General features: G+C 36.9%; 2 protein-coding genes across 2 annotated transcripts; both read left to right on the top strand.

Annotated features, from left to right (window-relative positions):
• The first annotated feature begins 3,179 nt into the window (after positions 1-3,179).
• LOC120774052 (amino acid transporter AVT3C) lies at positions 3,180-7,779 on the top strand. The gene is made up of 6 exons (XM_040103359.1): positions 3,180-3,696; positions 5,241-5,486; positions 5,634-5,743; positions 5,820-5,960; positions 6,966-7,172; positions 7,236-7,779. Exons 1-6 carry the CDS (start codon positions 3,323-3,325, stop codon positions 7,760-7,762), a joined length of 1,605 nt encoding a protein of 534 aa, XP_039959293.1. The 5' UTR covers positions 3,180-3,322; the 3' UTR covers positions 7,763-7,779.
• Positions 7,780-12,437: 4,658 nt separating this feature from the next.
• Positions 12,438-13,343, top strand: LOC120777360 (nicotinamide/nicotinic acid mononucleotide adenylyltransferase 2-like). Its single transcript, XM_040108672.1, is given in 5 exon segments — positions 12,438-12,525; positions 12,619-12,673; positions 12,721-12,963; positions 13,016-13,151; positions 13,221-13,343. Coding segments are annotated over 5 exon segments (645 nt in total).

Genomic DNA, 13,343 nt, shown 5'->3' with positions numbered 1-13,343 from the left:
ATTTTTCTCGCTAAATTCACCAAAGTAAGGTATGTATAGACGAGCAGGGTTGCGTAATTTTTTATAAAATAATTTTGGGTATTAGATTTTCAAAGCTTAGTTTTTTAAATTAATTTTTCAGTTGCAAAATCGGGAATTAAAAATTTTTGAAATAAAATTCGTTTAATTGTATAAAGTGAGCAAGCGCTACAAAATTATAATAATTTAATTTTTTTTAATTTTTAATTTAATCATCAACTTACGATTAGCATATTTTTAATTAAAAAAATATTTTTCATCGTTCAATTCGGTATTTGGAATTAAAAAATATTTTTAATCTTTCAATCCGGTATTTGGAATGAAAAAAAAAATATATTTTAATCTTTCAATCCACATATTTTGTTATTAAATTATTTTTTTTTATTTTTCATTACGTTTTTTGGCATTCATTTTTTTTTACTTTTTCGATCCGGTATTTGGTATTTGAAATTCGAAAACTATTATCTATCTAAATTATACATTTTCAGGATTCCAAAATAAAAAAAAATATTTAAATGTTAATAAAATAATTTTTTAATGCATTATTTGCAACCCTGTATAGGAATATAAAAATATTAAATCACAAAATACACACATAAAAGATGTAAAATAAAATAATTTGCTAAGCTAAAACAAAGAATAAATAAAACATACGAAACCCAAAACCCCAAAAAATTGTGTTACGCTCCGGTATTTAGCGCAAAGCTTATTGTCGGTGGCTGCTTCGATACGCCGCTCTAAGAACAGTGAAAAGTGCCAGCACAAATCATTAGACAATTGCTGTTTAATTGCTTTTTAGCAATGATAGCTCAGCGCTCGGCGCTTTCGTGCGATTCTCAAGCGCTATTGTGGCTGCGGAGCGTTTGCACCGCCGCCACTTTGGTGACAAATTGATTTTCTGCTCCTCTTCATGTTGGACGACTTTGCATTCGGCTATTTGTTCCACTTGGCATCAATAGATGAATGCTGCTGAGTACTTTTCGCATTCGCCGATAAGAGATTTGCAAAATACAAACATATATCTACTAAATATTTACACACATACATATACTCGTACCGCAAATAATCAAAACTGAAAAGGTAACCCAGTTTCTTAAGCGATTTAAGAAAAATGTAAACTTCTGCGAAGTGTACCTTTGTTGAGCCCCCGCTTTGGTAGCAGAGAAGTTGGCGAAAGTTTCTGAAGGTCGTCAACAAAGTAGAACATTTCAATGTTTTATTCGCCATGAATTGTCACCAAAAGTAAAATGCCACAATAGAAAATAATCTGTAATGTGATTATGAGTGTTTCTCGTCTGTCATCGGGTGAGAGTGCAATGACATTGCAAACTTTATGCGAAAAGAAAGGTAAATGACGGAGAGTTGAATAGAATTGGTTTAAAAGGGCTTCCCGTTATTGATGTGAATATTTAGCTCAATATACAGTCGTCTATAGATGTGCATCGAATAGTAAAAGTTATACAAATTGGAATAGTCATAGTAATTATTTTTGTAGTGGTGTACTTATGGAACAAATGGATATAAAGGAGGGAAGAACAATTTCAGTAAAATTACAATTTTCCTCTTGAAGTAAATGGTAATCCTTGGTCCAGCAAAGCTCCTACTTCTTACGGTGGATGGGTAGCAGTTGGTACGAATTATACCATGTCGATGGCGGAGCACCGGTACCGGTTGAATTCTACCGAGTTGACAGTCTTTGGCCGGATAAAAATTCGGGTCCGTTCCGCTTACATAGAGCCGACTGTCGTGGGAACAGAGGACTGTGCCGGCGTATTGCCATGGCGGAAGAGCCATTGCGATTCGGCTTTGAATCAGCCCCAGATTTCGACATTGTGAAGCCCTCTGTCCTTGTGAGTCCTAGAAAACGGTGTTCATAACTTTAACGGACGATAGGATAGCCTTGTAAAAGCTGACTCACCTTTGGTCTCTCTTGTATACGAGTGGATCTATGTTTTGTCGATGGGCATGGTCAGCAACAGGTTTCCCTTACCCAATATTTTCTCCAGAATAAATAAGTCCATTTTCTTGTTGGAGAGTGTGTTCTTATATACATAGCAACCAATCGACCGGGGAAATTACTCTCTGATATTGATATTTTTTAACCGGTTCTACGCGTGGTCAAAGTAAAGCTCTAAGTCCGATTCATTGATGACATTCATAACTTCGAAGTCGTCTATCTTGGAACTAGTAATAACATCAACAGCAATGTCAACGAAATCAAACGCAGAATAACTCTTGCTAACAGGTGCTACTTCGGACTGAGTAAGCAATTGGGAAATAAAGTCCTTTCTCGAAGAACAAAAACTAACCTCTATAAATTACTCTATTTATGACAATAACATCCTCAAAGTCAGAGAAGGCCCCTCATGGATCGACTCAACACATTTATTTCGCTTAATATTTTGGGTATGAGGACTTTAACTGCTAGACTCGCACCAAATTACTTGAATATTTTGCAAAAAATGTCAAGTAGAGGTTGCGAAGAGATGCTTAAGAACCCAATAACGCATCACTAACGGAGACAACACGTGTGTTTATCATTATGACGATAAAAAATTAGCTGAAACCGAAAAGATCAAGATTGGCTGAAAACACCGAAAGCCATGTCAGCCGAAGCTTATAACAGGTTTATAGAAAATTGGATTAATTGGCCAGCTTTTACTGGTTCAAGAGCCTATTTTAAAGGCGGTAATAAAGATTTGTTGTAAGTAAAATATATATGTATATAGTTCTTTTGTCAGTCCGGTTCATACATATGTATGTATACACAGTGTAACAATTCCATGAATGTTATTGCCCTTTGCATTGGTTCTGTTCCATGTAAACTATTATTTTTGCAATCTTGTGGTAGTACAAATACATATATACATTCTGAACATACGTATATGTATGTATGTATATAAAAACATGGTTTAAAGCCGACAGGCTAGTAAGAACCGTTCACCACTGCTGGAGGATCAAATTACTTGCAACAGTTTTAAGCACACCCCACTAAGCAACGACTCGCCGCTGAGTTGAGCGAATTCACCACAAATGAACAAATTGTTTGTAGGCATACCTGCACATAGATATGTATTTATGTTTAACGGTAATGCGCTGCATATAGTCTGTAGACAGAGCGAAATTTTCTAATACAAACTATGCATCAGTTGCTCGCCTTAACTTAAACCGTGCAGTTGCATCGCTCCGTATCGCCACATAGCGGCTGTTCGCGATGACAAATTTTATTGGCCGAAATGTAAATTCCCAAAACGGTATTTTCTTTTAAAGTACACACACACACACATACCATCCGCCGTGCACCATGTTTTTCAAGCGTCGGCAGAAGCCTGCATTGCGTCCATCGCGCGCATATTACCACTCCAATGAGCCGCCTTCCATTCAGTCCCACAATGATCAGCGGCCATTTTTGTCGCGTGCGCGCTTTAGTGCGCTGCCACATTTGCACAAAATCGAGGAAAAGGAGAATTTGACACTCTTCATTGCAGTCCTTTACGTCGTCGATTTATTTGGTGTGCTGCCATTAATAACGCTCCCGGCTCTGCTGGTGCAATTAGGTGTGCTGGGCATACCTTTGGTCTTGTCCGTTATAGCGCTACAAATCTATACTTCCTTTTTACTCAGTCAGTGCTGGATTATGGCTGAGTCCTTCGATCCGTCGATATCACAAAAGAGCAGGTGAGTTCAAAAATACGAGTAATAATAATAATAAAGATTTAGAATGAGGTGTAATAGAAAGATAACATAATTGTGAAAACGCGGAAACAGCACCAATTTTTTATATTGACGGAAGCCGTCGCGGTCAACAGGGTCGTATGAGGATGCTCGAGATAATTTCATACACTCACGAGTATTGCACAAGATTAGAATCGTAGTTTTGTGCTCACAACGATTGCTGTAATGCCTAGAAATAAATGAGAAAGTTAGATGTATACATACATATACATATGTATGTAAATGTACATATGTATGCTATATACATATATTATTTTATATTGATATTGGTGATTGATATTTGTATATATACTATATATATAAATATATATATAATGTATATCAAAGTGATCAGAACGATGAATTGATCTCTCTGTCCAAGTGATAACAAGGCGGTGAATGAGCGGTTTATAGTCATAGAGCAGTGGAATGGGTTCATAAAAGCGACCGTGACTGATTGATGTTATTCATTCACTACAGATTCGACCTTCATTACAAATAATGAATCTTACAAGAAACTTCTTTAACATGATCTGATGTGTGAACCGCCATTTGAAAATCTTTTTATATATTGATCGTAATATAAATCTCAGCCTAAAGGCTAACTACTTAACCTTAAGCCGAAAAGAAAAGAAAAAATTGAAATATCTAGAAAATAATATTTTCAAACGTTGAAAAAAGGGAAACTGTGAATAAAGTCTAGAAAGATTACTGGAACTTTAGTTCAATTATAACATTAGACCTGATTAGAATGGTCCGGACGGTTAAGCCTGAATAATCGTTCAACTTTATTACGAAATTCAAGCCAAATTTTGTTCTACGATGAAGCCCATTTCTAGGTCAATAGGTACGTAAACAAGCAAAATTGTCGCATTTAGGACGAGGAGCAAGCTGAAGAGATTCAAGAGCCGCCATTTAAAAAAAAAAAAACAGCGGTTTGGTGTAGAATCATCGATCCATATTCTTTCAAAAATGCCGATGAGAACGTAACCTTCATTGGCGACCGTTATCGCGCCATGATAACCGAGTATTTAATGCCTGAAATTGAAGCACGTGATGTGATGTGTAGCTTCAAAAAGATGGCGATACTTCCCAAACATCACAATCAATGGACTTATTGAGAAAACATATTAGTGAGCAGATACTTTTACGTTTTAGACTGGTCGATTGGCTACCAAGATCGTGCGATATCACACCGTTAGACTTTTCCGCCAGCTACCAGTCGAAATGCTCGAACGAGTCATCGAAAATTGGGCTCAACGGATGGACTATCTGAGACATAGCCGCGATCAGAGATAATTATCAAAAAATAAATGCCAAAGAATGTTCTTTCGAATGATAATAAACATTCTCCATTAGAAGATGGGAAGCCCGAAATGGATCTAAAGGGTGATAGTAACTTCGTTTATGTTCTAATATATTTTACAATTTTGAATGTTGGAGGAAATCGTTGAACTTTTTAAAAATTCATAGTCATACCTTTATTTAATGGAAATAATTTTTTACAGATATCCCTATGCAGCAATAGCCCATTTGGCATATGGCCCCTGCCTGAGCTTGTTTGTGCGTATCTTGCTCGACATAAGTATTTTTGCCACCGCCATACCAAGTCTACTGATAGCAGCACAAAATCTCGAGCTTGTCGGCGAGCGCATAACGGATAATCAATTTTCTTTCTCCTTTTGTTACTGGGTTATTATAATAGGAATATTTTGCTGTCCGCTGATGTGGCTACGCAGTCCCAAACATATGCGGTAAGAAGCAATAATGCATAAACAAATAACAATATTCGATGGCATAACATTGGGCGCACATACTCGATTCTGATAAATAACTTCGTATTATTTGCTTTACATTTATATAAATGTATGAACTGTGTTTGTCATTTCTTTTGTTTGTAGGGGACTGACAATTTTCTCGCTCGTTGTACTCGTTGTTATTGTGATTCTTTTGTGGTTTTGCCTTTTCACATCCGCACCGTTGGGCAAACCCTTCGAAGGTGTCAGCTTAGGTATGCTAACATCTATACACCTATGTTTGACTCCATATATAACTTTTTATGTTTGTTTGCATATTTTTCTTCGTAGAATTGCCATCTTTATTGGCCCTGCTTAATGGTTACAGCATTTTGGCTTTCCAGTTTGACATTCATCCGATGTTACTCACCTTGCAAATCGATATGCAGCAGAGATCTCAAGTTTACTGGGCCGCATTCAGTGGCATCACAAGTGAGTTTGATATACATTCATTTACATTTAATATACATATGTATGTATGTACATAATCATATATATGAGGGCAGTTCGTTAAGTATTAAGCTTTGTCACCCAGGCACGCTATTATAGCAGGAGAGATTTAGTATCGTTTAGTACACTTTTCCAGACGGACTCTGCCAAAATCGAACTCGTAGTTCTGCTTTTATCGCGGATGTCTACGTATTTTAGAAAAAAGATCAAAACCGTTAAGTTTTTAAATTTTTGGTTTTGAAAGGAAAATTGCGCAGAAAAATTAAAGTGGGCTTGGATTCTTTATAGGTTGACTCAAAGTGCGTTTGAATACTATATATTCTTCTGCTTTGTCAAAACAATTGCTTCAATGACTTTCAACGTTTTTGCGTGGGTTTTAATGATGTTACGAGGTGTCTCGAAAACTGAGGATAAGTGGACACAAGCCTACGAACTTGTATTTGGCAGATTGCCGATTGAAGAAGTGTGAGGTAGCTGAAACAGCAGGCATCTAAAAAGTTCGGAAAGCATGACATGTGCTGAGTCATAGGGCTGTACAGTACCGAATTATTTAGCCGCTTTGATGTCGAATTGTAGAAAAAAATGGCTCTATACGGTGAAGAAAAACGTAGGTACTCTTCCACCTATTAATAACCTAACGGCACACATCTTTGTCGTCAACAGATAATTTGGTCGAATTAAGCTACGAACTACTGCCCCATCCTCGCTAATTTTCAGATTTGGTCACACGCATTTGTATTTCCAAATTTTTTAAGGGTCTCTTGCAATGTAGAGATTTCGATGGGTTGAGTTGGAACATCGTTGGACCAAATGTTTCGAGCTAAATGGATACTACATATGTGGAAAATCGACATTTTCCAAAATTTTCGTTTTTCTTTGAACGATTACTTTTCTATCTGCCATCAACTGTAGACGTTTGTGAATTACGGTCGAAATATAATTACCATTAAAATTAAATGAATCTTTATTTATTATTATTTATTTCAGTAACATGCACCATAGCTATCTTCGGTTCCATTATTGCGGTATATAAATTCGGTATCATGATCGCGGATAATCTATTGGAGACATTGCCGAAGAGTGTGGCGTTATATATTCTGCTTATACTTATGGCATTGCAGTTGTGTTTCTCAATTATTGTTGGTAGTTCCGCCATGTTTTTACAGATTGAAAATTATCTGCGAATTAATGAAGGTAATAGAAACTCATCTATTGGAAATCTTTAACTAAATAATAACGATATTTATATTTTCAAAGCTTTCTCGTGGAAACGCATTGTGCTACGTTCCACCGTTGTCGCTCTTGAAGTGCTCATAGCCGAATTCGTACCCAGTTTTGATGTACTCATGGATATCGTAGGCGGCACGATTATTGCCCCATTGGTCTTTATACTACCACCGTTACTATATCGACGTATAAGCCAAATGGAAAGAACACATCAGCGCGTTGCAACGGAGTCTTCTTATGGCAGTATACCACTCGATTTGAATTTCGAGCCCGTGCATACGGATATAGAGCAACTATTGATGCTGGAACAGCAACAGCGTCGTGGAGTGGCGCTTTCTTGGCGTTTAAGATTGCATAAATGCTGGTTACACATTTTAAAATACTGGCATCGTCTGAAATGCGATCTGACAATGTCGCTGTCGGTGATGCTTTTCGGTGTGGCGGCCACCATAATTTCCACTTATTTGAATATATTTAGTATTCATGATCTATTTCGATACGAGGCAACATGTTTCTTTAATATGACAAAAGATGTAGCGAAACTTCAGAAACATTAAAGATTTGTATAACTCCACTGTTTGTTTTGATTTTGTTATAGCAATGATCGCAAGAGATTTATAACCCCAAAGTATTGTATATACCAAAAGTCTAGTCGCGATTTCGAAGAAGTTGCGGCATAAAGTGGATCCCAAGAGATCTAGACGTGATTTCGCGATAAGGTTAAGAATCTTAGCGGATGCCAGTTATATAGTAGAAGGGGTTTCCATGAGGACGAAGTAGAAGTGCATATAATATATATCGATCTAAAAATATGCGGTGTTAGGTAAATATACTTTTAGAGTGCTGAAGTCAAAAGATGATAAGTTCTGAAAGTGAAATTACATAATAATTGCTTGGCGGCCAATAATGAATCGACCCAAGTGTTCTGATGTAAATCGTTTACCAGTGAGGGCGTTGTGCAAGTTCCTGTCGCTGCTCTCCAAATAGTTTTTAAACGGTCTTCCAACTTAAGGCCGTGCGTTGTCATGATTGAAAACTATTGCCTCATGTCTGGTCGCAAACTCGTTTTTCGGCAATCGTCAGTTTCAATTTGATGAGTTGTTTTCGGTAGTGCTCTTTATTAATGCCATCACTGGATTTTAGAAGCTCGTAATAAAATAGACGATCCTTTGCCCGGCCATGAAGATGTTCGATTGGGAATTTTCGGACTGAAGAATAACAAAGCGGCGGAGGCCGATGGATTGCTGGCTGAGCTATTCAAATACGGCGGCGAAGGACTGATAAGGAGCATCCAACAGCTTCTGTGTAGAATATGATGATTGGAATTTAATTGTGTCCAATCCACAAAAAGGGAAAACCCCACAATCTGCGTCAACTACCGTGGATTGGATAAGTCCTCTCACGACGAACAAAGACCAAACTCCATAAGTCACGCATTACTCCCGTCCTGCTATGTAGTGCAGAGCCATGGACGATAACAATATTTGGTGAGTCGACGTTACGAGTTTTCGAGAGAAAGGTTCTGCGAAAGATTTATGGTACTTTTCGCATTGGCAATGGTGAATACCGCAGTCGAGGGAATGTTGAGCTGTACGAGACATACGACGGCATTGAGATATGTAGTTCAGGGAATTAAGCGACAGCGGCTACGCTGGATAGCTTCATTCCAGCTCTGAGAGTATTCGACATAGTACCAGCCGGGGGAAGCAGAGGAAGATTAAGACCTTCACTTCGTTTGAAAGACCAGGTAAGGAAGACCTGGTTTCGCTTGGAATCTCCAATTGGCGCCAAACACCGAGAAGGAAGAACGACTAACGCGATGTTGTAAACTCGGCTATAACCGCGCAAGCGGTGCTATAAATAAAGGAAATAATGGAGCATTACCACTAAATTCAAAGCATTGCTCTAGCGTGATGGGTATTTGGCTTTACCGTTGATTTGAGTTGTCCTAAAGAATCCATTTCTCATCACCAACCACAATTCGTTGCAAAACTGAATTCTTTTTGGAGCGCTCAATGCTCGTGAGCTCAGCTAGACCATGCTCAGCATAAACTTCCACCAACTTGCGACGACAATCGTCTTCACAACAAGACTTAGAGCCCTACCTTGGATCACCCGCATGTTTTAAAAACCTTTAAATGTTTAAAAATCTAATTATGTTTAAGTGTAAGATTCTAAGATTCAGCAATAAGTTGTTTGTGAAAACATCTTTATAATTAATAAAGAATACTGTAGGCAAAATAATTACCACTTCTTGCACAGTTGATTGGCAAATAATCCGTAGAAAAGAAAAATAGTCTTCCTTTAGAATTAATGACTGAACCACTCGCAGACGCGTACACCGCTCAGCATTTGCGCTTGTGGCTGCCGCTAAGCTGTGGAATCAGCATGAAATCTCCGTTACGCCTCCTTCGAAGTCAGGTGTGAAAAATTAGATGTGTACTTCCGCACAAACCTCCCGACACACACGTACATACATACATGCACATAAGCGCTTGCGCACCGACGAATATGTGGAAATAATGAAAACGAATGTGATTGGCAGCAGAAAAAACAGTTGTTTTTTTATAAAGCGGGAACACAAAAGTTTTACAACAAAAATAATAACACCTAACAAGCGCACAAGCTCATCATCACAACGCCAATAGCTGCGCTGCCGCAATAACAAATGTAAAATGTCGATGAATGGCCTTCAACGTCCTTGACTGTTGATGTGCTGATGACGCGCCGTTGTTATTGTTGTTAAGCATGGCTGGGACCGTTGAGGTCGTGTGTTGCGGATTTGAAGTTGTGGTGTGCTGCAGCTGCTGACGAAAAACATAAGCAATATTATAAGCAAGTATATGTATATGTATATATGTGTACTATATATGTATATACATAGTAAATATAAAAATCTGTCTGTATGTATTTAAAGAAAACATGGAAAAAAATGGAAAAAATTGCGCCAGGTGTGAAATGCCGCCAGTGTTGTTGTGTCTGTAACGTACTGCTGCTGCTATTGTTGTTGTTGATTTTATAAAATTGCCAGCGCTACTTTATTATTGGCTTCAATTTGTTTTATTTATGTACTTGGCGAGGGTTGCGTTTATTGTGTTTTACCTTTTACATATGTATATATGTATGTATATAATATTTTTGTTTTTGCATTTGCTCTTTCGCGTCATCTGTTACAACGCCATCACGTTTTTGCTCAATACAAATTATTTAAATTTATTTTGATTTGCCGTTTCTGCAGTTTTGTAATTTTATTCTGTCTTTTCAAGTTTACGTACAATTTATTGTTATTTCTTTTATATTATTTATATTTTTTTATTCTTATATTCTATTCACATTTAATAAATAACGTCATCGCTGTAATTCATAAGGAACTAAAGGTCGCTGCGTTGCGATTATGTTCCCAGACATATGGATATCTTCAGACATAAATGAAAACATTGAATGAAATGATGACTAATTCTCCACAAACGCGTCTGCCGCGCCTGCCTGTGATATGCGTTAGTGATTGAGGAGATATTAAGTCCGTTGATCATCAGCTGATATGTTGTGCAATTATTGTGCGAACGATGAATATTTCAAGGGTTTGCTCAAATGGTTTTATAGTTTTACAATTTAAAATTTTGAACAAAAAAGTCTCAGTACAAAATGTTTCAATCGGATCAAAATAAATGATTTTCGTTTGACCGTCTAAAAAATGGTGAGTTTGAGAATTTTTTAAAGAAAACTACTGCATGAAGTCAATAAAAGACAAGCTCCAACTAAACTTGTTCTGGGTTCCCGGCCACAGGAACATTTTCGCGAACGAAAAAGCAGACGAGTTGGCGAAGGCAGGTGCTTTCCTCAACGAATCCGAGGCGAAGCTAATACCAAGGAAACAATCTTCCACTTTCTCTGCGAATGCCCAGCTCCAGCACAGATCCGACACAAAACACTTGGAATCCATCAAGCACCAAACCTTGAATGGATTTCCTCTAAAAACATATCGGACATAAGTAGTTTCATCGAAACCTCAAAATGGTTTGAGAGAGAAGGTGAAACGTAATAGCAGTTACAGGAGGTTCTCTACCTACCTACCTACCTACTGCATGAAATGTTTAAGTATTTGAGGACATATTCATACTTAATTAATGAAGGTAGACAAAACGTATCAGGAAACTAAAATTTAATTTTATTTAACAATTTTATAACGAATTAAATATAAAAAATAAAAATTCTATTTTTTGAGATTTTTTCTAGATGTACCTTTCAAAATGTAAGGTTTAAACTAACTCCAGAGTTGTTGGTGTACCAGCATTTATCATCTTACTTCGCTGAACTGTAAGGTGTTGTAAGAGAATTAACTTTTCGTGTGTTTCATCCTTAAAACCCCACGTGCGTCATATGCTCTACTAAATATTGAATATGAAAGCTGTGGGCGGGATGGCTGCCATGTTTACTCAGTCCGTATAATAAGTGCAGCAGTGAGACCACCTCTATCATTAACTCGTCCAAATTGTTCGATTCTGGTTACGAAGTGTTGCTCCAGCTACAGCATTCTCCACATTGTGTCACCACAGAGACTAATTTTGGAAAATCTTCAGAAAACATATTTGTGAGATGGTTTAGAGAAGTTGGAGCTTCATTATATTTGCCATTATTATGCTATAAAATTAGTCACAATTTTTTCTAAAATTTTCGTTTTCCTTTTGTAGACTAAATTCCTATCGGACCGACCAGACTTCCCGTAATTGATTCAATAGTTTTAAGCTGTTGCCCAGTGCTTTGAACGTAGACAGAAAATATACTTTTGTAACTGCAAAAAGCTAGAAAAAAGGAAGAAAATAATTATAAAAAAATATTAAAATGTCTTAGGTGAAAGTAGATGTTTTGTTACCAAATTCCAAAGTTTGACCCAACTGCTTTGGAAATTTTCGTATCAACAAAAAATATTTCCAAAAACTTAATATTTCATAAAGATTTTGTTTTTGTGTTTTGTTTAAAGCAACACTCTTCGCATTTATACCTGTGACCTGCCAGTTTACTGTGATCAAAAATCGGATTTGGCAAACTAAAAACTAGAAATTTCGAGCAAAATTCAAATTTTATTTTAAAATTTTTTATATTTTTCATTGTCTCGAAGCAGAGAACGTGTATTATAATTTTACGAGCTTTGTTCGAAGGTCAACTTGCCGTGTTTGCAAATCATACTTGTGTATTTTTCTCTTTATTGTTCAAGACAATAATTATATAAACATGAATAATCAGCGGATATTGCCTCGGATAGTTTTGATAGCCTGTGGTTCCTTCAGCCCACAGACGCCAATGCATTTTCGTATGTTCGGTAAGATTGTGAAATACTATTAAACGCTTTTACATAAAATATGCGCATACATACATATATATGTATTTATTATATTTTTCTTTTATAATAGAGAAATTGCACGTGATTATTACAAAACACAAGGAACACATCACGTCATTGGTGACCTTAACCTCGAGTCCTTTCTTCTGATATGAATCGTGTGTGGGTGAAACGATGCCAACCCACACACGATTCATATCGGAAGAAAGGACTCGTTGTTGCTACACATCGATTGGCTATGTTGAAATTAGCATTGCAATCCTCAACATGGATCAAAGTAAGTTGGTTATAACATATCTACAGGCTTTTAATTAATTACTTTACTTCTTTACCATCGGACTGGGAAATACAACAATCAGAATGGTCACTCACGATCTCCGTTCTGCAGTACCATCAAAATTATATGAATTTGATATAGTTATTCATATAATTTTGATGGTACTGCAGAACGGAGAACCACTCTAGAAAGTGATATAAACGGTACTCTACCTGGTTGGGTTCCTCCCGGTTTGCGTGAGCGGCAGGATGGTGTGCAATTGAAATTGCTGTGTGGAGCTGATTTACTGGAATCATTTGCAGTGCCGGGATTATGGGCAGATAAGGATGTATGCATTAGCGCAAATATATTGCAGACACTTGATATACAATTTCATTCATTTGTTAATTTTTTTAAGATTGAAGATATTTGTGGCAATCATGATTTAGTGGTTATCTCACGTTATGGCTCTAATCCTGAAAAATTCATTTTCGAGTCAGATATGTTGATAGTTGACGAAATATATCTGACTCGAATATGA

The sequence above is a fragment of the Bactrocera tryoni genome, chromosome 1 (genome assembly GCF_016617805.1).
Source record: "Bactrocera tryoni isolate S06 chromosome 1, CSIRO_BtryS06_freeze2, whole genome shotgun sequence".
Taxonomy (NCBI): Eukaryota; Metazoa; Arthropoda; class Insecta; order Diptera; family Tephritidae; genus Bactrocera; species Bactrocera tryoni.
The sequence above is the reverse complement of the archived record's forward strand: the minus strand, read 5'-3'. Positions and strand labels throughout refer to the sequence as shown.